The 24500-nt window shown below is 39.8% G+C and overlaps 1 protein-coding gene across 3 annotated transcripts in view; it reads left to right on the plus strand.

Moving 5' to 3' along the window:
- Positions 1 to 590: 590 nt before the first annotated feature.
- Positions 591 to 24500, plus strand: part of LOC136857541 (PI-PLC X domain-containing protein 3) — a 61300-nt gene continuing 37390 nt past the window's right edge. For 2 of the 3 annotated variants that reach the window (XM_067136270.2, XM_067136271.2), the window contains exons 1-3: positions 591 to 1064; positions 4100 to 4274; positions 22627 to 22694. In XM_067136270.2, coding sequence (XP_066992371.1) covers positions 950 to 1064; positions 4100 to 4274; positions 22627 to 22694 — 358 coding nt within the window. In that variant the 5' untranslated portion in view covers positions 591 to 949. The remainder of the gene's footprint in view (positions 1065 to 4099; positions 4275 to 22626; positions 22695 to 24500) is intronic. The other variant, XM_067136268.2, reaches the window with a different exon arrangement.

The following is a 24500-nucleotide window of genomic DNA, read 5'->3' on the forward strand; positions in this document are numbered from 1 at the left end:
CCAATAATAAACAAGCCATGTTTAGAGTAGTACCGGTAGTGACTGCATCGCTGCAGGTGGCAGACAACATCCATGCCTTGGACTTCAAAACGTGATCAATCAATCAATACTGATCTGCATTTAGGGCAGTCGCCCAGGTGGCAGATTCCCTATCTGTTGCTTTCCTAGCCTTTTCCGAAATGATTTCAAAGAAATTGGAAATTTATTGAACATCTCCCTTGGTAAGTTATTCCAATCCCTAACTCCCCTTCCTATAAATGAATATTTGCCCCAGTTTGTCCTCTTGAATTCCAACTTTATCTTCATATTGTGATCTTTCCTACTTTTATAGACGCCATTCAAACATATTCGTCTACTAATGTCATTCCACGCCATCTCACCGCTGACAGCTCGGAACATACCACTTAGTCGAGCAGCTCTTCTTCTTTCTCTCAATTCTTCCCAACCCAAACATTGCAACATTTTTGTAACGCTACTCTTTTGTCGGAAATCACCCAGAACAAATCGAGCTGCTTTTCTTTGGATTTTTTCCAGTTCTTGAATGGAGTCGTCACACTTCTTATTGTTTGTTATGGTGTATAGGTATAGGATTGTTTTTATCTATTCCCGCGCCAGAAGCACGACCGAGCACGACTGATTATTTCGTGTATTTTCGTTGGATACAGCTGCCTGATTGGTTGTAGCAGCTGCAGGATTTTGCTGTGAACTACAAAATTCATCATGTCGCTGTGATTCGTGTATGACGAGCAGTAGCGCAATTTTAATTGCGTTTGTTGAGGAACCTTGTCCGATTCATTCTCATTGAAACTTTACACGCAATGTATTCATTACATAATTTTGTTTCAACTATGGGAACGTTGAGCAAGGAACCTCACTGCAATGAGAAAATCCTTGAAGAGGAATAACTCGGACAGTATTCCTTGTATACCTCTGTAACACGAACGACAAAATGTTAAAAGAAACGGCCATTAATTTATCGGAAATAGGAGAAGACCTAGAGAATTGGATGACAAGGCTTCCCGAAGCTTTGAAGAATGTACCCATCGTATACTTGGCAATTCCAGGTAAGCATGTGAGGTTAGGTATCAGAAATTAATGTTATTTTACAGTGATACACAATGATCATCGACGGTTCACAAAATAAATATTCGAGTAAACAAGTAGGTAAATAAATTTAACCCCGATGATTTTGGAAACAAATTCTACTGTTTTTTTTTTTTTAATCTATGTGTTGTCAAAGTACATATATGAGGGCACACCTTCCAACTACATTGACTTGAAGCTCTGTATTAAATAATGTCTTAGGGCAGAGGGATGTTGCATGAAGGTAGGGAGATATAAGAACACCGGGTTAAACATGAACTGTTGTTATAGTCATTAATATGGCCATTGTCATGAAAAATGATAGGGCCTATGCATTTCTGAATGGTAGATCTCAAGAAACTCTTGGTAGTATAATAGATTGTTTATTGATATTCATTAATCAAAATGAGATCATGAACACTTATTTTGCCATTTCCTGAGTTCAAAGTAAGATTGTAGTGTATTAGAAGAGCAGAAATTATTATTTGAACGAGAAATTGTTTAATTACATGTTTTATAATCATTCTCTTGACAGGTGAAGTGCAAGAAAGAGAAGATGATTGAATGTGACACTGAATATTGGTGCATCCTCCCTATCTACTCCGATTCAATAAATTTGTTAAGGAAACTATGGAGCCATGAGTTGTGGTATATACTTCCAGAATTCTTGTTTGTATTGTAGATTTCATATCTTATAATTCTTGAAATACAATTAGAATGATAGATCATTGTAATGCAACTGACTTACCTATGTTAACATAGTCATAAAGGGGTTCTTAAATGCGGGTTCTTGATCAAGATCTAGTGCATCATATACTTACATCTACTGACACAGTAATGCTTGTGTGTAAGGGTGGGTAGGGTATTTGTAAATGATTTACTGAGTACCAGTATCGAATAAGTAGTGGTTTCAGAGAATATACGGTAACAGATTTCTGCTACTGCGGACACGATAGTTCAGTGGCATCACTGTTAGCTTCTGACAGTGCTTTAAATCCCAATAAATGCATATGATTTTTTAAAATTGGAAACTAACACTGTGTGTTTAACATTTCCCTTAAAACAGTTCCTAAAATCGGTTACATTCACAAAATATTAAATCATGTAAAATTACATTCTTGCTTATGCTGTACTATCATCTTGTGCTTACATTTGTCTGTTGACTTCCAGGGGCAAACTATAATATTCGACTCAGTTTTCATTTTATGTTGCTTGAAGCTGCACATGTATAGTCACTCAAAAAAAGGAGCAAGGCATGTCATTGTATGTTCCTTGCATTTAATATTTTATCAGATTTAATTTTAATCATTACCAAATTACAATCTACCTTCCACATAGATACAAATCCTGTGAATACCCACCCACATTATATCCATGGTTTCAGTTCTTTCTTAGAAAAGTGTACCTCAAAGGAGCTTATACCATATGATGGATGCGTACATTCCTCTTGTATATTATGTCGTAATTTACCTCGCATACGAGTGGAAAGGGTTAAATGGTACTTTATCATCCTATGGATATATAACAGACCTTTGTTGGAGTTGCATTCTCTGATCATTCCCAACTTTCTAATCAGATTAAACAAAACAAACAAGAACCATGGCTGATACAACCATTAAGGGCTTTGGCTTACCAAGACAGTTGCTGCTCAGCCAAATGGCCTGCAGATACTACAGTGCAACATGGCCAGGGTGACGATATCCTTGGCTGTATTGCTTGGCTTTCGTGACTGGGTACACTACGTCTCGTATCAGCAGCTCCTCATTTGGTATCATGAGGTTGATTGAATGCCATTCCAGCTCTTGATACAGGATTTAAATCCTTAGACAAGCCAGGAATCAAACCCAGTCCCCCTCTTCCAAATAGGAGGCAGACTCTCTAACCTTACACCATGGGACTGGCCTGTAATCAGACTAAGAAAACTGTTTTCTATGTTTGTCTTTTTGAAACCATCAGACACTTTGGATTCATCCTTCACTGAGCTCGATAGCTGCAGTCGCTTAAGTGCATCCAGTATCCTGTATTCAGAAGATAGTAGGTTCAAACCCCACTGTCGGCAGCCCTGAAGATGATTTTCCATGGTTTCCCATTTTCACACCAGGCAAATACTGGGGCTGTAGCTTAATTAAGGCCACGGCTACTTCCTTCCCATTCCTAGCCCCTCCCCTTCCCATCGTCGCCATAAGATCTATCTATGTCGGTGCAATGTAAAGCAACTTGTAAAAAAAAAAAAAAAAAAAAAAAATCATCCTTCATGTAAAATATTGTTGCACCATCACTGAACTCATTATGCCCGCCTGGTGACCATGGTTGTTAAGGCATCAAATATCTGTCGTGTGACACCACAGTTAGCTGGTTCAAGCCGAGAAAAAGAATTCACCATCAGAATGTTGGCCGGTGGGATAGGAGAGGTGATGGTATACAATTTCTAATCACTAGACCGTGTGCCAAATGCCTGGAGTGAGGGCATATGATTCTGTTGATGGTGATTCAATAAGGGCGTTAAGCTTTGAGCACCGAGCTCGATAGCTGCAGTCGCTTAAGTGCGGCCAGTATCCAGTATTCGGGAGATAGTAGGTTCGAACCCCACTGTCGGCAGCCCTGAAAATGGTTTTCCGTGGTTTCCCATTTTCACATCAGGTAAATGCTGGGGCTGTACCTGAATTAAGGCCACGGCCGCTTCCTTCCCACTCCTAGCCCTTGCCTGTCCCATCGTCGCCATGACCTATCTGTGTCGGTGCGACGTAAAGCAACTAGCAAAAAAAAAAGCTTTGAGCAGATCCGTTGGGTGTTATTCGATAAGGGGAAGCTAAGTGCCGACAGCATGTTTCACACTCTCGCTACCTCACTATTATCATCTCACACCCAGATGTGCAGGTCGTCCATGGGCGTCAAATAGTACCAGACAAGCCAAACGTGTGTTCGGACACTCCCGGCACTAAAAGCCATATGCTAAATAAATAACTGCATTTTTAAAAACTGAACTTATTGAGCATACTTTTTTTGTTTGTTTCAGGTTCACATGATTCAGGTAGTTGTTCCATTACTCCATCATCAACTATTGCTCCTGACACTTCCCATACTATCCAGGAGCTGGGCAAGGTGTTTGGCCCTATTGTGAGAAGATTAGTATACAACTGGGTTGTGACTCAGCATGCTAACATAACTGACCAACTTATGGAAGGTGTCAGGTTAGTTAAAAATTAATATGTAAAAGAAGTAATTTATGAATCTATTTGCATTGTGTATATATTGCAGTGGAATAATTATTTTTTGCAAATTATGCTTGTATTAATTTGCTTTTTGAGTGTAGGTAGTATATTGGATGGTTGATTACTCAAAATTCTACTTCATAAAATATTGACACATCACCTGTAAAGTTGTACTGCATAGTTGTAATTTTTATATTAACTTGACTATTAGGGCTAAAAATCACATTGTTTTGCCCCTTAAAATAAGTCACTATCACTTACTTGACCATTCATGGTTTACTTATGAGTACTTCAAAACAGATACCAATAAGTATTTTTAATAACACGCACAAAATACATAGGCAAGTCAATAAGTACCTGCAATTTTGCTCTAATTGTCTTTAGGTTGGCTCTATGGTGTTGTGTGCTCACCAGCCGCTAGATGGCACTGTTGTCTACGTCTGTGGTCAAGGTCTATATACACAGGTCTGGTCACGCTCCCAGAATTATTTGCGGCAGCGGCCATGTTAGGACCAAAGGTCTCCACTGTGTGTTACACAGTGCAGTAAGATTAAGTTGTCATGAATTATTGTGTCGCTCTAGATTGTAGAAGTCATTCGTGTAAAGGGACTAGGTTATTTAGATTCCCGAAAGATAAGAACAGGAGGGCAAAATGGGTTCAAAATTGCCAATGTGATAGGTGGCTGTCCACAAAACATTCACAGCTGTGTGGATAAAAAAAAAGTCATCACCATGTTTAACTATATGGTGTAGTGGTTAGTGTGATTACCTGCCACCCCTGGAGGCCCAGATTCGATTCCCGGCTCTGCCACGAAATTTGAAAAGTGGTACGAGGACTGGAACGGGGTCCACTCAGCCTCAGGAGGTCAATTGAGTAGAAGGGTGTTCGATTCCCGCCTCAGCCATTCTCGAAGTGGTTTTCCGTGGTTTCCCACTTCTCCTCCAGACAGATGAAATGATGTATGGCTTTTAGTGCTGGGAGTGTCCGAGGACAAGTTCGGCTCGCCAGATGCAGGTCTTTCAATTTGACGTCCGTAGGCGACCTGCGTGTCGTGATGAGAATGAAATGATGATGAAGACAACACATACACCCAGTCCCCATGCCAGCAAAATTAACCAATTATGGTTAAAATTCCCGACCCTGCCGGGATTCGAACCCGAGACCCCTGTGACCAAAGACCAGCACGCTAACCATTTAGCCATGGAACCGGACTCCAGACAGATGTTAGGTTGGTACCTAACTTAAAATCACAGTCGCTTCCTTCCTCTTCCTTATCTACCCCTTCCAATCTTCTCATCCCCTGAGAAGGCCCTTTTTCAGCAGAGTAGGTGAGGCCGCCTGGGTGAGGTACTGGTCCTCCACCCCAGTTGTATTCCCCAACCCAAAGTCTCATGCTCGAGGATACTGCCTTTGATGCGGTAGAGGTGGGATCCCACGCTGAGTCCGAGGGGAAAACCAACCACGGAGGCAAGCGGATTAAGAAAGAAAGAAATCATCATCATCAATATGCCACTCCAGTTGCCCGGGTGCGGTTAAAGAAAGAAATAATAAGGTAAAATTTGCATAACATATTCAATAATACAGTAAAATACCAGTATTAACAAAAATTTTGGGAACCTCTGAAATTAATTTCTTATACTGAAATAAGTCAATTCTTAAGAACTTGCCTAATATTATATCCCAGGGCTGGCCACGACGAGGCTCGCGAGCCGCATGCGGCCCTTGAGTCAGTCTCGTGCGGCTCTTGACACCAACCTTAGAGTAAAATAAAATGATATAATTAATGGAATCTAACAACATCTCGCGGCCGGCGGCAGTCAGTAGCAGCGATGTGCGGCTTAACGTTATTAGCACTGTAGGTCAGTGGTGAGAGATGGAAGGTGAAGATAGTTCCGGGACCTTCTGTTAGATAGCGCTTTGAGCGGGAGAGTGGGAGGAAGAATTTGTTTTTGTAGAAAGAAACAGTAAGCCAATGTGTCTTTTGTGTCAAATAACTTTGTCACAGTTCAGGGCCAGCAATCTAAAACGCCATCATGACACTAACCACAGCGGTTTCAATAAATATTTTCCTGTTGGCTCGCAGTTAAGGAAAACCAAACTGAAATCACTGAAGGAAAAACTTCATGGTCAGAGTAGGGTCATGTCAATTTTTACCAAGGAAGCAGATTTGACTACTGAAGCTGGCTTCATCTTGGCTTTTAATATTGCAAAAGCAAAAAAGCCTTACACGAAGGGGGAGTTTATTAAGAAGAACATGGCACAAGTTATTTCTGTTTTAGAAGCTGAAGATCAGAAACTGATCAACGAAAAGCCCGCTGCTAGACACACAATAGAGAGGCAAGTTTCTGTTATTAGTGCGGATATTTTATAATTTACAAAGAAACTAAGCGAGTGCTCTGCAGTAAGTCTGGCTCTGGACGAGTCTACTGATATCAAAGATAAACCACAACTAGCCATAACTGTGAGGTATATGTCAAAGAACTTGCAGGTGGTGGAAGACCTGGTTACGTTGAAGGATACTATTCGTGGTTGTGACATTAAAGAAGCCCCGGATGGTGTTTTACAGAAAAACTCAGTGCCTATCAGTAATATTGTCAGCATTGCTACCGATGGTACACCATCTATGACTGGCACGAAACAAGGGCTTATTGGGCTTTTAAATGTTGACACACCGGGCGAGTTGGCCGTGCGCGTAGAGGCGCGCGGCTGTGAGCTTGCATCCGGGAGATAGTAGGTTCGAATCCCACTATCGGCAGCCCTGAAAATGGTTTTCCGTGGTTTCCCATTTTCACACCAGGCAAATGCTGGGGCTGAACCTTAATTAAGGCCACGGCCGCTTCCTTCCAACTCCTTGTCCTTTCCTATCCCATCGTCGCCATAAGACCTATCTGTGTCGGTGCGACGTAAAGCCCCTAGCAAAAAAAAAAAAAAAAAAATGTTGACACATCATTTCCTCATTTCCTACCTGTACATTTTATTATTCACAGAGAACATTTATCAGCAAAATATTTTCAGTACCCGCATATTATGCAGGTAGTTCTAAAAATTGTGAACTGTATTCGCTCATGTGCCAAAACACACCGACAGTTCAAATATTTTATAGAAGATATGAACAATGATGAGCTCCCTGATGATGTATCTTGGTAATGCTTAGTAAGACGGCTATCAGTAAGCAATGTTCTTGGCAGATTTGTTGAATTACCTGGTCCAATCAAACAGTTTCAGAAGAAAAAGGGAAATCATTCCATGAACTTTATGACACCCAATGGTTGTTATAGTTGGCTTTTTTTTTTTTTTTTCTTTTACAAATGTGGTCCAACATTTAAAAAATGCTAAACATATCTTTACAAGGAAGAGAAAAACTTATTTCTGATTTGGCCCAGACTGTATTTAGCTTTCATAGCAAGTTAAAGCTTATTGAGAAAGACCTTCAGACTAAAAGATTTTCTCACTTTAAATGTTGGAAGAAAATTACTGAAAGCCTTTCTGATGTTAAGGTGTAAACTGAAGATTACATTAATAAAATGTCTGGCCTTGCTGAAGAGATTAATGGCAGATTTAATAATTTGATATCACTTAAACCTTCATTTTCATTCCTGGAAAATCCTTTTTCTGTTGATGTTGTGGGCTATAACTGCCCTGTCTCATCACCAATAACAAAGGATAGAGCAGCTGTAGAGTTGGAGCTACTAGAACTGCAAGAGGACAAAGGAATAAAAGTACTCAAACGAAGTGGTGTTTCTACCATAGAAGTTTGGAAGAATGTTCCAGAAGCAAAATACACACTAACAAAGGAGTGTGCCAAGAGACTTATCTCAATCTTTGGGACTACTTATGTGTGTGAATCTCTGTACTCGACGCTTAAATTTATTAAATCTAAATATCGATCTGAACTAACTGATGAACATTTAAGTGAACTTGTGCGAACTGCACTTACCAATTATCAGCCAGATTTCAAAAAACTAACAGCAAAAATGGACACTCGAAAAAGCAAAAGTAAAATCTCATTCCTTGATGTGTACCTGAACAATAATGTTCTGTGCGTTGTAGAAAATAAATGTTCCTTCATTTGTTATAAAATGAAAAATGTGTCTTCATTTAATAAACCCTTTTCTAAACATGCTCCCAATTTTGTCTCCTAAATTTGCGGCTCCCAGAATTAAGGTTAGTGGCCACCCCTGTTATATCCGTTATTGTTGTTTTTAGGGGCGGAACTACGAGGTCCTCTGCCCTGTTATATCCGTTCCAGGATCTGTATAACTTCAAAATACCATTATGAGTTACAGTATTGAGAGATGTTTTCAGAAAAATCTATTTTTACAATGAACCAGCAAGTCTACACATTGTTCCAGAACCTCATTTTTTGAAAAAGTATGTGATTTTCTTCTGAACAGATCCAGACACAAAAGCTCGTTCACCGAGCTCAATAGCTGCAGTCGTTTAAGTGCGACCAGTATCCAGTATTCGGGAGATAGTGGGTTCGAACCCCACTGTCGGCAGTCCTGAAGGTGGTTTTCCATGGTTTCCCATTTTCACATGAGGCAAATGCTGGGTCTGTACCTTAATTAAGGCCACGGCCGCTTCCTTCTCACTCCTAGCCCTTTCCTGTCCCATCGTCGCCATAAGACCCATCTGTGTCGGTGCGACGTAAAGCAACTTGCAAAAAAAGCTCATTTCAAATAGTCACCAATCACTGCACATTAATTTAAAACAGATTCTGGCACATCACTTTGTGACACAAGAAAATCTTGAAGGCTACGTGCCATGTTCGTTGCCTGCTGAAGAGTCAAGCTCTATCGAACACAATCATTTTGGGGGTTGTCTTCCTCTTCCTCCTCATCACATGGATCTCTACCATTCATAATGTCCTCCACATTTCCTCATTGGTGATTTCTTTGTGGACTATTACATCACTATCTACATTGCTGTAGTCGGTAAGACTTACTGTAGATGGCACATCCAGCATTGTACGCAAACGCTTCCAATTCTTTTCTAAAACAGTTTGTGATGATGTCTGCATTCAGGGATTTCCATGCAGCACTAAACATCTGCATTGCTCCCAATATGTTGATGTTAATGTCTCTATACGTGGCAATGTTGCACAGCATTCAACGGACCACACGAGCTCGGTAATGCCGCTTTACTGCATGAATTATACCTTAATCCAGTGGCTGCAGAATTGAAGTTGTATTTGGAGGCAAAAATAAAACTTTTACATGTTCCAAATGGCGGGGCACAGAATTATGAGAAAAGCAGTTGTCCAATAATAGAAGAATTCTCCTCTTTTCGGCCTTCATCCGACGTTCCAAGTCCAACAACCACTCTTTGAATAGCACAGATGTCATCCATGCCTTAGAGTTGTGCCTGTATTCACAGGGCAGATGTTGCACCCCCTTGAAGCACCTTGGCTTCCCAAACTTCCCAGTTATGAGAGGCTTCAGTTTGTCCGTCCCTGTGGAATTGGTGCACAAAAGAGCCGTGATACTTTCTTTTGAACGTTTGCCGCCAAAACACTTATTTCCCTTGAAATCAAGCGTTTTGTTCGGCATTTGTTTATAAAATAACACAGTTTCGTCTGCATTATAAATGTCTGCCGGCGAATATTCCTTCAAGGCATCTGTTAGAGTCTTCAGCCGCCATGAAAACACAACTTCCTTCGAGGCATCGTTAGCTTCACCAATTATAATTTTGTGGGATATGCCATATCTCTCCCGGAACCTATGAAGCCAACCAGCACTACCCATAAACTCATGTGACCCAAGCAAGCGTGCGAAAGATCACACACGCTCACATAACAGTGGGCCATTTATTGGAATGCTTTTACTCCGTATTTCCACAAACCACGTATAGATGGCTTGGTCCACCTCCTTGTAGTCTGCTGTCCTGGTCTTCTTACGCTGTGGACCTAGGGCATCAGCATCAATGTTTTCCTGTATCTTATTTTTCTGTTTTAAAAAAGTAGAAAGTGTTGACGAGCTAATGCCATACTTCTTCGCTACTTCTCCTTTCTCTCCGCCTTTCCCTACTTCCGCAAGTATTTTACATTTTTCACTCAACAAAAACTCTGTCGCTTCTGCTTATCCATTTGTGATGATATGAACTTATTTATTTAATGAAATGCACATGAACTTTGCAAGTTTAATGATATAACCTAAACAGAAACATGTTGCTTTGCGAATTAAATATGAAGAAGAAACATGCAATGCATGATGCGACGAAACCGTCGCGTTCATTGGTCTTACACTGGTTGATGGGCGAAGCCTATTGGTTACACAAAGCGTAGCGTTCATTGGTGGATTGCAAACTTGGTGCTCCTACGCAGCTAATAGAGCGACGTCTTACATTGGATGACGGGCGAAGCATATTGGTTACACAAAAGCAATTGCCTTCTCGATCGCGTATGGTGGATATATGGAAAATGGCGATCATATCGTCTGAATAACAAAATAATGTAACAAGAAAAATGTTAGTCATAAATAGACCTCGGATTTTTAGGTGGTAATAGGTTAGAATGCAAAGTAATCTGGTTCGTAGGAAATGTCGTGCAACCCTTTCTTCCATAATGTAGCAAGGGTAACATAAATTACAGGAGTTCTATAGACTGTACCCCTAATGTCTATGCAAATCTCAAACCATAACTGTTGTACAGGGTAGACTATACTTGTTACTTGTTTCAGTTACTTTGCATTCTAACCTACAAGTACCTAAAAATCCGGACTCTAGTCATAAAATAGGATGAATTTTAGTTTTAATTTGAGAAAATGTGGTCAAATTGGTAAAGAAAAGAGCTCAATTTCAATTCGTTAAACTGAAACTACGAAGTTTGTTAAAATGAAATATTTTAATACACAACAAATAGGAAAAAAAGGAAGGGACCAAAATAAAATCGTTATTCTGAAAATTTCGTTATACTGGTGTCTGTTACAGCGGAATTCTAGTGTAATAATATATAAAATGTACATCACCGAGCAAGTGGCTGCGGGTCTTGAGTCACGTAGTTCTCGGTTTGTATTCGGAAGATAGTGTGTTTGAACCACAGTGTCCTGTGGATGGTTTTCCGTGGTTTCCCATTTCCACACCTGGCAAAAGCTGGGGATGTACCTTAATTAAGGCCACGGTCGTTTCCTTCCCACTCCTAGCTCTTTTCTCTCCCACCGTTGCCATAAGATCTGTGTCGGTGCGACGTAAAGCGAATTGTAAAAAAATGTATTACATTAAAATAGTAAACTCGCGTTGTCATCCCGATGCGGTGCGGCTCTTTTTTTCAGGCACACCCACAATAGATGTGAGCTTCACGTACCATTTCGACCACATTCCATTCTTAAATTTCCGGCAGTACCGGGAATTAAACCCGGACCCCGAGGACGGTAGTTAATTACATTAGCTGTTATGCTACGAAAGCAGTTCTCGAATATACGCATTTATTCCTGTTACTTTACAAATAAAAAGTATTTATATGATCCTCCTTTTCAATACAAAACAACCATCTATATTAGAGATGGGACGATATCTATACATGTTTCAGCCTAATCTAAAGGCCATCCCCAGTAAAAGCTCAATATTACATTTATCCAAACAAATTAAAAAATACTGATGAAGTGTGTGGAATTCAGCAATCATTTCTGTTTTGATTCATTCTTCTCAGATGGAATTCATCTTGAATTTTGTACAGAATTTCTCTTTCTCCAATGTAATTATATTCTTAGGTCTAAATTTCAAACCTATTTAAAGCTGACAAAGTTCTTGCGTCTTATCTCTATTTCTTTCCACATCCTTCCGATTTTCTTGTCCCTTTCCTTTCTTCCCTTATTGCTTCCATGTATTACTGCATGGATAGTTTCATTCCACTAAGGTTGTCTGTTTCTTCTATTTTCTCAACCGCCAAGAGGATTCATCACACTGACCACGCGTCACCTTGTAATCTGCAGACCTTTGGACTGGGGAGTGGTTATTTGGTAGACCACAGTCTATCACAGCTGTAATGCCATGGAGTTTGGTTTATGTATCTAATATTAAACCTAGAACACAAACCCTAATTTGATAGTACATAAACGCAAACCATTGTAAAATTGACAAAATTTTATTTTAGTTTAAAAGTTGGTACTCACACATAACATGAAATTATTTAGCAGCTGAAGGTCAAGGCACTTTTTTTACACTTATCTTTCAGAAAATTTCATTAATCAGAAGGATAACAAAACTGGACACAAATATAAATACTACACCGTCCTGTTCAAACTATTAGGCAGTTTTGACAGGAAAAATTGTAAAAAAATATTGAAAGCCGTAAACAATTGACAGAATATTTTCTGAAGAAAATTAATATCCCTTTGTTACTTATTCCTTCGTCTCGTCAAGAAGACATTACTTGTAACAGTTGATGCAGCAGTTAGATCGATGTTCCTTGCAGTATGCGCAGTGGCACTGATTGCAGTATGGTGTTGTCATTCTTCGCTTTTTAGCAGGACAGATGTGACAAACACACTGCAAATAACCTCGGCCTTTGTGGGTGGGGTTAACTTCCGATAAGTAACTAGGGGAACCTGACCCCTGCAGAGCGCTTCCCCAGGTGGCGGATAGGGGGTCCCTACAGTACGTAGGACTGGTTGAAATGCCCAACACAACCCACAGACCAACAGGTAGCCCAATTCATGGGGGCTTTAAAATACTGGGACACCCTCTTTCCAGGGGTCATAAATATGGAGGGCCCTTGCCCTGGGTTATCTACAGCATCTGCGGCGGAGAAGATGGACTTCGGCACAGTGGAGATGGCAGAAGGGGCAAACCCGTAGTGTCTGTACTCCAGAGGAGCGGCTACAAAAGGCGTCTGACTCCATGTTAGGGGCGACCTAATTTGAACCTGGCAGAAGGTAATAAAATGCCTTTGGGAGTGGCGAACCCATCATATAAACAGCCTAAAAAATGAGTACGAGTGAATCGAGGCCTCGGAAAATGCTAGGATGTCACCCTGAAGTGACGCACAGTTCCCGGTGCTCTGGAGGAACTGTGATAATTGGGCTACCAGACATCACAAGAATCGGTATCATCATTGTCATGACTTTCAATGGCAAGGTAGAAGAACTTATGGAGTACATGGAGAAGAGAGACATAGCAATGATGGGAATGAGTGAAACAAAATGGAAGGGGAAAGGTCAAAAGAATTGAAGAAAGGGTGTAGATTATATTGGAGTGGAGGAAAGATGGCAACAAATGGTGTGGTGTTATATTGAGAGAAGACCTAGCGCAATATGTGGACAAAATTGACCAGATCAGTGACAGGATAATTAATGACTTGGACTTTAGAGTGGAATCAAGGATTTTATACAGGTTTATGCACCCCAATCAGGGAATGCAGATGAATGTTTAGAAGAGTTTCTAGAACTGGAAAGTTGTATTGAAGACAAAGAGTTTATAATAATGGGAGACATGAACACATGTTGGAACAGACAGACAGGGAAAAGAAGAAATAATTGGTCCCGATAGTTATGGAAACCAAAATGAAGAAGGAGATTTGGTAATAGATTTTTGTAGAAGGAACGGATTAAAAAGGGAAAGGAAAATAAAGGGATGGAAGTTAAAAGAGAAAGAAATAAGGGAAAAGTTTCAAGAAGATCTGAAGAAAGAAATTCCCAAAGATGACATGAACAGTGTAGAAGAGGGATGGACATATTTCAGAAATGGTTTTGTAAAGGATGCAGTAAACACCAGTGGAAGACTATCAGGGAGGAAAAAGGAAAAGGAAACTCATTGGTGGAACAGCAGGGTAAAGAAAGCAGTTACAGAGAAACAAATGGCTTGGAGGAAGTGGATAGGCAGCAATAGTACAGAGAATTGGCAGAAATATAAAGAAGCCAAAAAGGTATGTAAGAAAATAGTACAAGAAGAGAAACAGAAGAGCTGGGAAAGTTTTGCAGAAACTTTACAGGAGGATATAAAGGGAAGTAACAAGGTTGTGTATGGTTTGGTGAAGAATATTTTACGAAATAGGGAAGATACAAAATTTGTAAAAACTGAAACAGGGCAGATATTGAAGCAAAGAGATGACATACTAAAAAGATGGGAAGAATACTTCTCAGAATTGCTAAATATTAAATACAGTGAACTGGTAGATGAGAAGGAGCAACAAGAAACAAGGGGAAAAGAAGAAGAACAAGGAAGGGAGATATCTATGTTAGAGGAAGCCATACAAAAGATGAAGAGTGGTAAAACAGCAGGAGTGTATGAGGTAACTATGGAAATCATTAAAGCAGCAGGACCAGTAGGGCTACAGTGGCTGTATAGATTATTTAGAATAATCTGGAGGAAGAAAGAGATCCCAGAAGAGTGGGGAAAGGTTTTAATTATCCTGATATTTAAGGAAGGTGATAAAAAGGAATGTAATAACTAGAGGGATCACCCTTATTGCCCATGTAACTAAGATATTTGAGAGAGTATTGGAAGGAAGACTGAGGAGGAAGCTAGAAGGAGAAGTGGAAGAAGAACAGTACAGTTTTAGGAAAGACAGATCAATGTTTGACCTGATCTTTACATTAAGACATATGATGGAGAAAAGATGGGAGTTTGGAAAAGACATAGTGATGGCATTTATTGACATTGAGAAAGCTTTTGACAGTGTGTCCAGACAGTTGGTATGGGGCAGATTAAGGAAAAAACAAGTTAACAGATGGAAGTGCAAATGATAAAAGCTATGTACAAAAATTGTATTAATAGTGTGAAGACTAGTATAGGAAAAACAAAATGGTTTAAAGTTGAAACTGGTCTCCGACAGGGAAGTGTACTATCCCCCATACTATTCATCACAGTCATGGATGAAATTCATAAAAACATGAAACAGAGATTGGGAAGACAGGCAACAAAAGCCATGTTATTTGCAGGTGAAATAGTGATATGGGGTGAGGATGAAACGTAAGTGCAAAAAGAAGTATAGTACGTGAACCTTTTCTTGAGCCCTAGTTCCCATTCAGCACTATGGAGCTCAGGGCTCAAGAAAAGATTTGCGTACTATAGATGTATGGAATCAAGAGATAGAAAAATTTAGGGTGAAAGTAAGCACGGAGAAAAGTAAAACAATAGTGATGACAAAGAGAAGGAAGGAAGAGGAAAGATAAAACTGAATGATAAAATTCTGGAAGTGGTTAAAAGTTTCAAGTACTTGGGAAGTGTGATCACAGAAGATGGAAAGATAACCAAGGAAATTGGGAAAAGAATACAACAAGCAAACAGCTTCTACTAGAGTGTAAGGGGTAATTTGTGGAACCAAGATGTCCTGAAGAATAAGAAAGTATTATATTCAACCTGTTATGAACCCATACTAACCTATGCAGGTGGATCGTGGACTACAACAAAATGAGAGGAGAGTTGAATACAGGCAGCGGAGATGAAATTCCTAAGAGGTATCGAGGGCAAGGCCAGAAAGGATAGAATTAGAAATGAAGAGATAAGGAAAAGGACAGGAATCTTGAAACTTCAAGACAGGATAGAAACAACAAAGCTAAAATGGTATAAATGAAATGGCATATGGCTTTTAGGCCCGGGAGTGTCTGAGGACAAGTTCGGCTCGCCAGGTGCAGGTCTTTTGATTTGACACCCGTAGGCGACCTGAGTGTCGTGATGAAGATGACACATACACCCAGCCCCCATGCCAGCGAAATTAACCAATGATGGTTAAAATTTTCGACCCTGCCGGGAATCGAACCTGGGACCCCTGTGACCAAAGGCCAGCATGCTAATCATTTAGTCACGGAGCCGGACAGCTAAAGTGGTATGGGCATGTGATGAGAATGGGAAAAGAGTGTGCCAAAAAAAAAAGACCTTTTACAGAGAAGTTAACAGGAAAGAGACCACGAGGAGGATCCCAAAAGAGGTGGACAGATTCCATGTGGGAGTGCGTAGAGAAGTTGGGGAAAACCAGAAGATATACTTTAAAAAAAAAAAAAAAGAGTGGTGGAGAGAGGCAGCGATGGAGGTCTTTGATTCACAACCCAACCCGAGAAGCTGGTAATGGGAAATAAAGATGATGATGAATGATGATGAAATGTGACAAACAGTTCTCTTACCATCTGGAATTGATTTTTCGCTTTGGGATGTTGAAGGACCATCCTTCAGTACTGTTTCAATTGCAACTTGAAGGTGTGTATCTAAACTGGGAGTTTCCAGTCTCATCAACATCCAGGACCTCGTGAGTTCTTCACTCAGGCGTATTAGGACTTTTTCCTCCTCCTCCTCCCCATCATCATCATCATTTTGAAGTTTCCAGCTTTTGGCCGGGTCTGTTGTTGATTCTGGGCCAAAGTTTTATGAAGCTGATGCCAACCCTCCATGGGATCTAAAACGCAGCTTCTAACCTAGAAAACAGATGCTACCTGATTGGTTTCAGAAGCATTTCCTCCTCTGAGGGACCGTCTCCCTCCAAAGAGAGCTCTTGCGCCTCATGCCGTTGGCTTTCTCAGGGTGTCAAATTATCTCCCACCGCCCAACACTCGTCGCTGGTTGTATCGTCTACTCCATTATCATAGAAGGGTCATCTGGCCAGACCAGTAGATACAGAGTACTTGAATGAAAAAAATTAAAATTATAAAAATTATAAAAATTAATGGGCAACAACAAAATAATCACGAAAGGAACCCTGTCCACAGTTCAATATACCATGGAATGGATGAAACTACAAGCAATGCCTTCACTGAAGAGCATGTAGAAAAATACAGTAATTATTGCAAATGCCACACAATTTCTTGCAATATTTTATACCGTGCATCACTAGTGACATGTTGGGGCAATAGCCCCACTTTATTGACAGTGTTTAAACATATTTCAGTGAAATGAGAAATCAAGGGTTAATGACTATTATTTTTTAAGACTTTATAAAGTAGAAAGGTACAGAAGAATTGAGTAGATTTCTGAATCAAATTCCAGCAAAATCGGTGAGAGTGCAATGTGAGTAGATTTACTACCCTTGCTTAGTCCAAAATTCCAGCACCCTGTCAAATATGAAGGCCATTACCAGTAAAAATAATGTTAAATAAAGTATTTCTAATATCTATGTGATGTGATGTAAAGCTACTAGCAAAAAAAAGTATTTATGAAAATAAGGGTAATTCTTTCTTACAATGGTTGGGCTTGATGCCATTTGATAATTAGGTTATGGTTGAGACTTTTAACATTTCAGCCAGCCTTTGGAAACAATAATTGCAAAGAAATAGGAGAATTTGACTCTCAATGAATTGACATACGAGTCCGTGTGGTTCCTTCATTCCCCTCTCTACCATGTGTGGGCAGGCGGGAAAGCAAGTGCCTTCCCCTTTTTTCGTGTTTGGTTCATGTTAGATCTCCTGTCATTCGCTCTCTGCATTTCCCCTCGTTCTTCAGGTGTGTCCATGTGTTATGCTTCAGCATGGATCTGACCAATGAGAGAGAGAGAGAGAGAGAGAAGTGTAAGGTAGTACTGGGCAGTTCTGAGGGTTGTACTGATTTCCTTGCCTGAAATGAATATTACTGGCCACGAGGTTTTAAAGAACACTAGTGTACCTTATCCAGTTGTCATACTTTCAATACTATATGCAGTAGTCCTTATGACAGCTGTCGCTCTTTTAAGCATGGATCAATTTTCTAATTATATTGAATGTAAACTTAAAAGCTTTCCAGTCTGCCAAACACACTATTTCAATATAAATACAGGGTCCTTTTTTTTTGCTGGTTCCACAGCACCACTCAAAGCACGACACGGCTGGCGCAATGACACTCGGTCGCCAGCCGGTATAATGCGCGCTTTTCCTCCCCATAACTCACGGCAATTCACACTTATAGAAATCCATTTCTAGTGAAACTATTAGTCTAAAACCTACCTGGCATTACATTTGATGTTCAAAATGATGTCGCTCAGCTGTCAAACACGCCTGACACCTCGTAAATAGGTTTGCAGACACTCGGCGAATTTCAGCCCTGTGATGTTCAAAATAACTTATGTAATGTTCTCTTGTAGTTCTTGTGTGAGGGTTGTTCACATACACTTTTCCCTTCAGCATCCCCCGCAGGTAATAATCACAGGAATTTAAATCAGGAGATCTTCGAAAACTTCCCATATTACCTTCATAGACCGATTAACAGTGTGTGCCATTGCATAAAATAACCATCACTCCTTTCTTCTTCCGTCAGCTCTTGAAAAAATGGTCTGAGAATGAGGTCTATATATTGATCAGCATTTATTGTTTCGCGGAAAAATATAGGCCCTATAATTCTGTGAGCACTTATTGCAAACCAAACTCCTATTTTTACATCATGAAGTGGACGGACATGCAGCTGGTGGGGATTTTCTGCACACCAGTAGTGATTGTTTTGACTATTTACATAGCCACTTCAGTGTAGCCATGCTTCATCACTATAAAATAAAAGTTCTGGGTCAACATACCCATCGTGAACTGACTGAAGCAACCAGTTACAATAGCGAACCATAGCAAAACTGTCAGGTCCTCTTAAATATTGGGCACGGGTTGGTTTGTACGGTTTTGCTTTTAACAGTTTTGTTGCTTTGTGGGCAGAAAATAATGACACATTAGCTTGTACGGTGAGACGCGACAGGGATTTTGTTGGAGTTCTTTCCAAGACCGCTCCTATTTCGTCAAGCTTTTCCTCTGTTAAAAGGCTTTGTCTCCTACGTGATTTCTTGTTAAGAATGGACCCGGTGGTGCGGAACTTCTTTACCAATTTATGCACCGTACTCCTATAGGGAGGAAGGATGCTAGGATATTTACAAATGAATCAAAAGCGGCATTCTGTATAAGAAGAATGCTTCACATAGCACAACACAATGAATACATGCTGTTCTACTGTATACATCACTCGTTAAACACACGATTAGTATTCCTACAGAAACTACGCTATTTTAAAGCGAACACATTGAACACGCTAACAATACCGCAGATGAACTGAACTATTGCTGTGAAGCAATGGTTATCGCTACCATACTGCATTAGATCATCTTAACCGGTCATGAAGCAATATATCTCTTGGTAAATGAGTCACCCGGCCACGCTATCACCTTCCGTGTATGTTCCCCTGACACACGGAACAAGCCATAAAAAAGACCCTGTATAACACTATAACATACCTGTAAAAAACCACATTATTAAACAAAGAGGTCCCTTGGTGCTAGCTGACATTCTGGCAAGCTTATGAAGGACTAACAGAGGACCTCCTGTCCGGCTCCATGACTAAATGGTTAGAGTGCTGGCCTTTGGTCACAGGGGTCCTGGGTTCGATTCCCGGCAAGGTCAGGAATTTTAACCATCATTGGTTCATTTTGCTGGCATGGACACTGGGTGTATGTGTCGTCTTCATCATAATTTCATCCTCATCACGACACGCAGGTCGCCTACGGGAGTTACACCAAAAGACCTGCACCTGGCGAGCCGAACATGCCCTCAGACACTAAAAGCCATACACCATTTCATTTCAGGGAACTCCTCTTTCTCCATGCAATAAAAAACATTCTACAAGACACATGTCTTACAAGTCCTTCCAATGTTCTTTCTACCATTTTGATTCTTCAAGAACTTTCTCCACTTTTAATTTGTGAGAGGAGTTACCCGGGTCCAACCAACAACACATACAAATGGAACACCGCTCTTGATCAAGAGCATTTCTGCTGCATTCAAATGTCAACGTACTGTATTTTACCCATACATTTTATGGGTACAAAGGTTTTAAATTTACAATTAGTCATACTTTAAGTGTATTTATGACATCACGCTGCGCCAAATAAGTATACTTGACTGTTTTTCAACATTGTGAATCATGATTTTAAAGATTTTTTAAAGTAAGATTATAAGAGGATAGGCACTGAATGATCTTGTGTGATGAACTTTTGTTCTTCATTGTATATCTTTCTATGTGTTTTGGAATTTGTTCTGACTTTATAAGTAGCTGAAGTTGTTCCAGATTAAAGGATAATTCATGTCCTACTTGATATAATTGTATTTTGATTGCTTAGTATTGAAAAGGTGAACTTCTCTCAAAAACTCATCATCTACTAAAGGCAATGCCTTGTCACTTTAGCCACATCTGATGATCTTCTGCTAGCCTCTTCATGTTACTGCCGTATTTACTCGCATATAACTTGCCACCGCAAATATCTCTCACCCCATTTTTAACATTTGAAATTGCAGGAAAAAAATCCCTGCACATAACTCGCATTAATTTCTGACATCATAAAGGCATACATATCAATACATTAAATAAAGTTTGGGTATTCCATGGACATGCCTACGTTAAATATCGGGACTGTACCAATTGCTGTTACGGTACTTTGTACGTGACAGTACAAGAAGAAGCATTTCTTTCTACCCGCAGAACGGTTGAGGCTAGCTGTTGTAACAAAAATACCTAACTCGCAAACTGTCGTGTGTCCTTCGCGCTCCTCGCTCTGCGCCGCCTGCTCCGCGCACGCAACAGCCTGGATTGTTCTCGACTCTACGAGACGTCTGCACTGCGCTTGCCTGTTACATCAGCCAGCTATATAAAGGCGCTGCCTTCCAGCCACAGGCGAGGACTTGCCAGTGCCCAGCACCAGATTACGCCGAATGTCGGACACGGAGGCTATCCCTCTTAAAAAGGTGTCTCGAATAGGTGGACTGATTCTGAGTGTTTGAGGTTTCACCTCGGGTTACTGCCTCCGCTCCCATTTCCCGCAGCCACGTCGAGCCCAATGAGAGTATTCCCTCAGTCCCACCTAGGCTCAAACACATCAATTAGTATTCTACTAATTATGCATTTCAATGTCAGTTCCTGACAAGTTACAGAAACAACTAATATTCTATTAGTGCAAGCTTTTGCTACTGATTACACTTGTGACGGTATAGAACAGATAGTTTTCAACTATCAAGAACTCTAGCTTTTCAATGGACTTTCACATCAAGATAGATTCATGTATATATGTCTATAAAGTGTACATTTTTTTTTAACTTCAGTCTACAAGCAACGTTAACTGTTTATAATTTTCATACTGCTTCGAGGAAAGTTTTATTTGAATGTATGTATATATGTTGTTAAGATTATCTGAAGCGATAAAATATAGTTCCTGTATACCTGTTCTTGTATACAACACAAACCCCTGCCCCAAGCCTGCATTCCTAGCCGGTCAGTCACACTCAGCCATCCTTCTCACTCTTCCATCTTTGTTGATATGCTTATCGCTACCTGTCCGGTAGAACTGATCACGTGAACTGGGAGTGTTTTCCTGACCAGACAGTCAAGTGATCATGGTATTAGGCATCGTTCATTTGTTGTATTGTCGACAGTACCCGTATTCTGTCTTCACGTTTCATTGTGGTTCTCAGTTAAGTTTTCTTGTGTAGGTTGATCTTTAAGTTATAGAGAAACGTGAGAGTTATACAGCTGGGTTTAAACTCGGTGATAAAATGTGCTTAAGAACAGTAACAGAGCTGCCGGTCAAGAATTCAGTGCGACTGGGCTGCCAACAGTGGGGCTCAAACCCACTATATCCCAGATGCAAGCTCACAGTTGCGTGCCCCTAACCGCACGGCTAACTCATCTGGTAAGCCACTTTTTATATCATCCCATCCCAACTTACATTTCTTCACTTTGGTAACCATTTCGTACTGCTCACAAAATTCTAACAGTCTTCTGCCTCTTGAATTTGTTTTTCCTAGACCAAATTTACCACTGTATTGAACATTTTCATTTGAACCTACAGAAGTATTAAAATCACCCATCAAAATCACATTGGCGTTCTTGTCCACAGTTTCAAATAGTTCTTTGATGTTTTCAGACATCTCTTCTCAGTAGTGGCGAAATACACTTGTATTAAGATCAAGTCTACTGGTCTGGCTTTTACTTTCACCATTAGGATTCTGTCATTAATATGATAAGTGTTCTCAACATTGTGGACCAATTTACCTCTCAGTATGATTGCCACTCCACTACTTCCAGTTCTGTTGTTGCCATTATGAATTATTCTGAAGTCCTCAGATATGAAGTCACCATTGCCAGCCCATGTTGTCTCACATACACCTAGAACATCTAATCTGTTCTTCACTATTGAATTTTTTAGTTTCTCTATCTTCCCAGTTTGAGCAACTTTATGAAATAAAATATATAAACTATTAAATAAATATTCATCATCAATATGGGCTTTCAGGCATGAAATTTGTTTAATGCAATTTCCTGGACATCCGAACCCTAGTACTGTACTTATAAATTGGTTTTGATCAAGTGGTAAGATTTTTCTTAAGCATGTAGGCTTACTGTTAGTTCTTTTAATCACTCTGTCTATAGCATATAACGGATTGAGATTCACATTTTATCTTACTGTTACAGATATCTTGATCTTCGGTTGGCAACCAAACCCCAGAGTCAAGACTTATTCTTTGTCCATGGTTTGTATGGTGAGATTATCAATAATATTCTTAAAGATGTCAAGTCCTTCCTAGATTTACATAGGGGAGAGGTAGTTATTTTAGATTTTCAACATTTTTACGCAATGACTCCGGATGATCACTCCGGTATAGTCCATTTCATAGAAAGATTGTTTGGTAACAAACTGTGCCCTTATAATCCTCATATAAACCACATCACATTAAACTGGATGTTAAACCATGGTTACCAGGTGATAGTGATTTACCGCATACCTATTCATGTTCCATTCTTTTGGCCTTCTGCTAGCTGGCCTACACCTTGGCCTGATACAACAGATGTGACTAAAATGTTTGACTTCTTAAGCAAAAACTTGCAGAATCGCTCACAAGATTCAGGCTATATAACTCAGTGTGTTCTAACACCCGATGCTAAGTTCATTTTCTGTCACGCATTTTCAACTCTCGAGACAAAATGTGCTTCTCCTTGCAATCACGCTATCATTCCTTGGCTTGAGAAACAAAATCCTGGTCCTAAAGGAGTTAATGTTGTCATTTCAGATTTTATTAAGATGCCTCGCATTCCATTTTGTAAGACTGTTATAGCTTTAAACAAGAAATTTCTCAGTGATGTTGATCAGAAAATAGGTCAAGGATACTCCCCATGGAAAGCCAATATAGAATTCAAGTAATGTGATTTATCAGAAACATGCAGGTTCACCAGAGACTGAGATTGAGTTTCTTTTTTCCATTACTGAATAGGATCACACATATGTACTTTCTTTAAGCACCACCCATTTAATTGCAATTAAATGAACATATTCTAATGTCCTAAAAAAACAAATGATGCATATCGACCTTAGAATATCGGAATGTTTTCAAGAAGAGCTCCTCGTAGTTAGCTTTCGTGTCAGTGACATAGAATTGAGCTGGGGAATAGAGAGGCCATTGCACAGGAGGATATTTATCTGCTATATTTTTTATAGAACCAGCAGTGTTAGTCTGTTATTTTCTCGCTTCTCCGCTAATGACATAGTTAAAGTAGATGTCGCAGGTCATTCATCCTTTAAAGTGGAGAGGTAGGCAGAAAATTTTGAACAAATAAACATTACTTTTATAAATACTTTGCAAATATAGTCCCAAGATGTTATGCCGGAAATAACATTATTGGGTTATTTAATCTAAAATTCAAGGTCTTTCAGGAGGCATGTTTCCTGTTGTGTCAAATATTATTTCCTGTGTTTAGTTTTCAGAAGAATTTTGACAGGCGATCTGGTATGTAGCCAATTCAAGATTGTATCTGTAATGCTTATTTATTCACTGCGCATGCTTTAATCCATATAATAAAGTGACGTGGCTGCTTGTTGGTGCCTAAAGTTAGTTTGTTTTGCGTTAAGTAATGTATAGTTCTATGGAGCTTTCTTTGATGTGTCTTTTATGTTGGAAACTGGAGTCTCGCACAGTGGCAAAATAAATTAGTTAACTTTTTAAATCTGTTAAATTAATCTATTTAGATTATAATTAAACTTTTTCAGCTAATGAAAGATCTGATGTCCTAAACTATGTACTGTAAGTGATATCTCCCTGGGTTTTTGCATAGAAGGTACCCGAGTGGTGTAATAAATAAAAGGAATGAAAACTGGCTGGAAAGTTTCACTGTCAATACAAAGTGTCAAAAAGCTTCACACACATCACTTATTATATTGTGAATGTGTATGCAAAATATCATTCGTCTATCTCAAAAGCTATGGCAATTTCAAAGATGAACACTTATTCAGCCATCATCTCCCCTTAAAATACGTTTCCATAAGATGTAGGACTACCCCTAGTTTTATCCTT

This window comes from Anabrus simplex, chromosome 1 (genome assembly GCF_040414725.1).
Source record: "Anabrus simplex isolate iqAnaSimp1 chromosome 1, ASM4041472v1, whole genome shotgun sequence".
Taxonomy (NCBI): domain Eukaryota; kingdom Metazoa; phylum Arthropoda; class Insecta; order Orthoptera; family Tettigoniidae; genus Anabrus; species Anabrus simplex.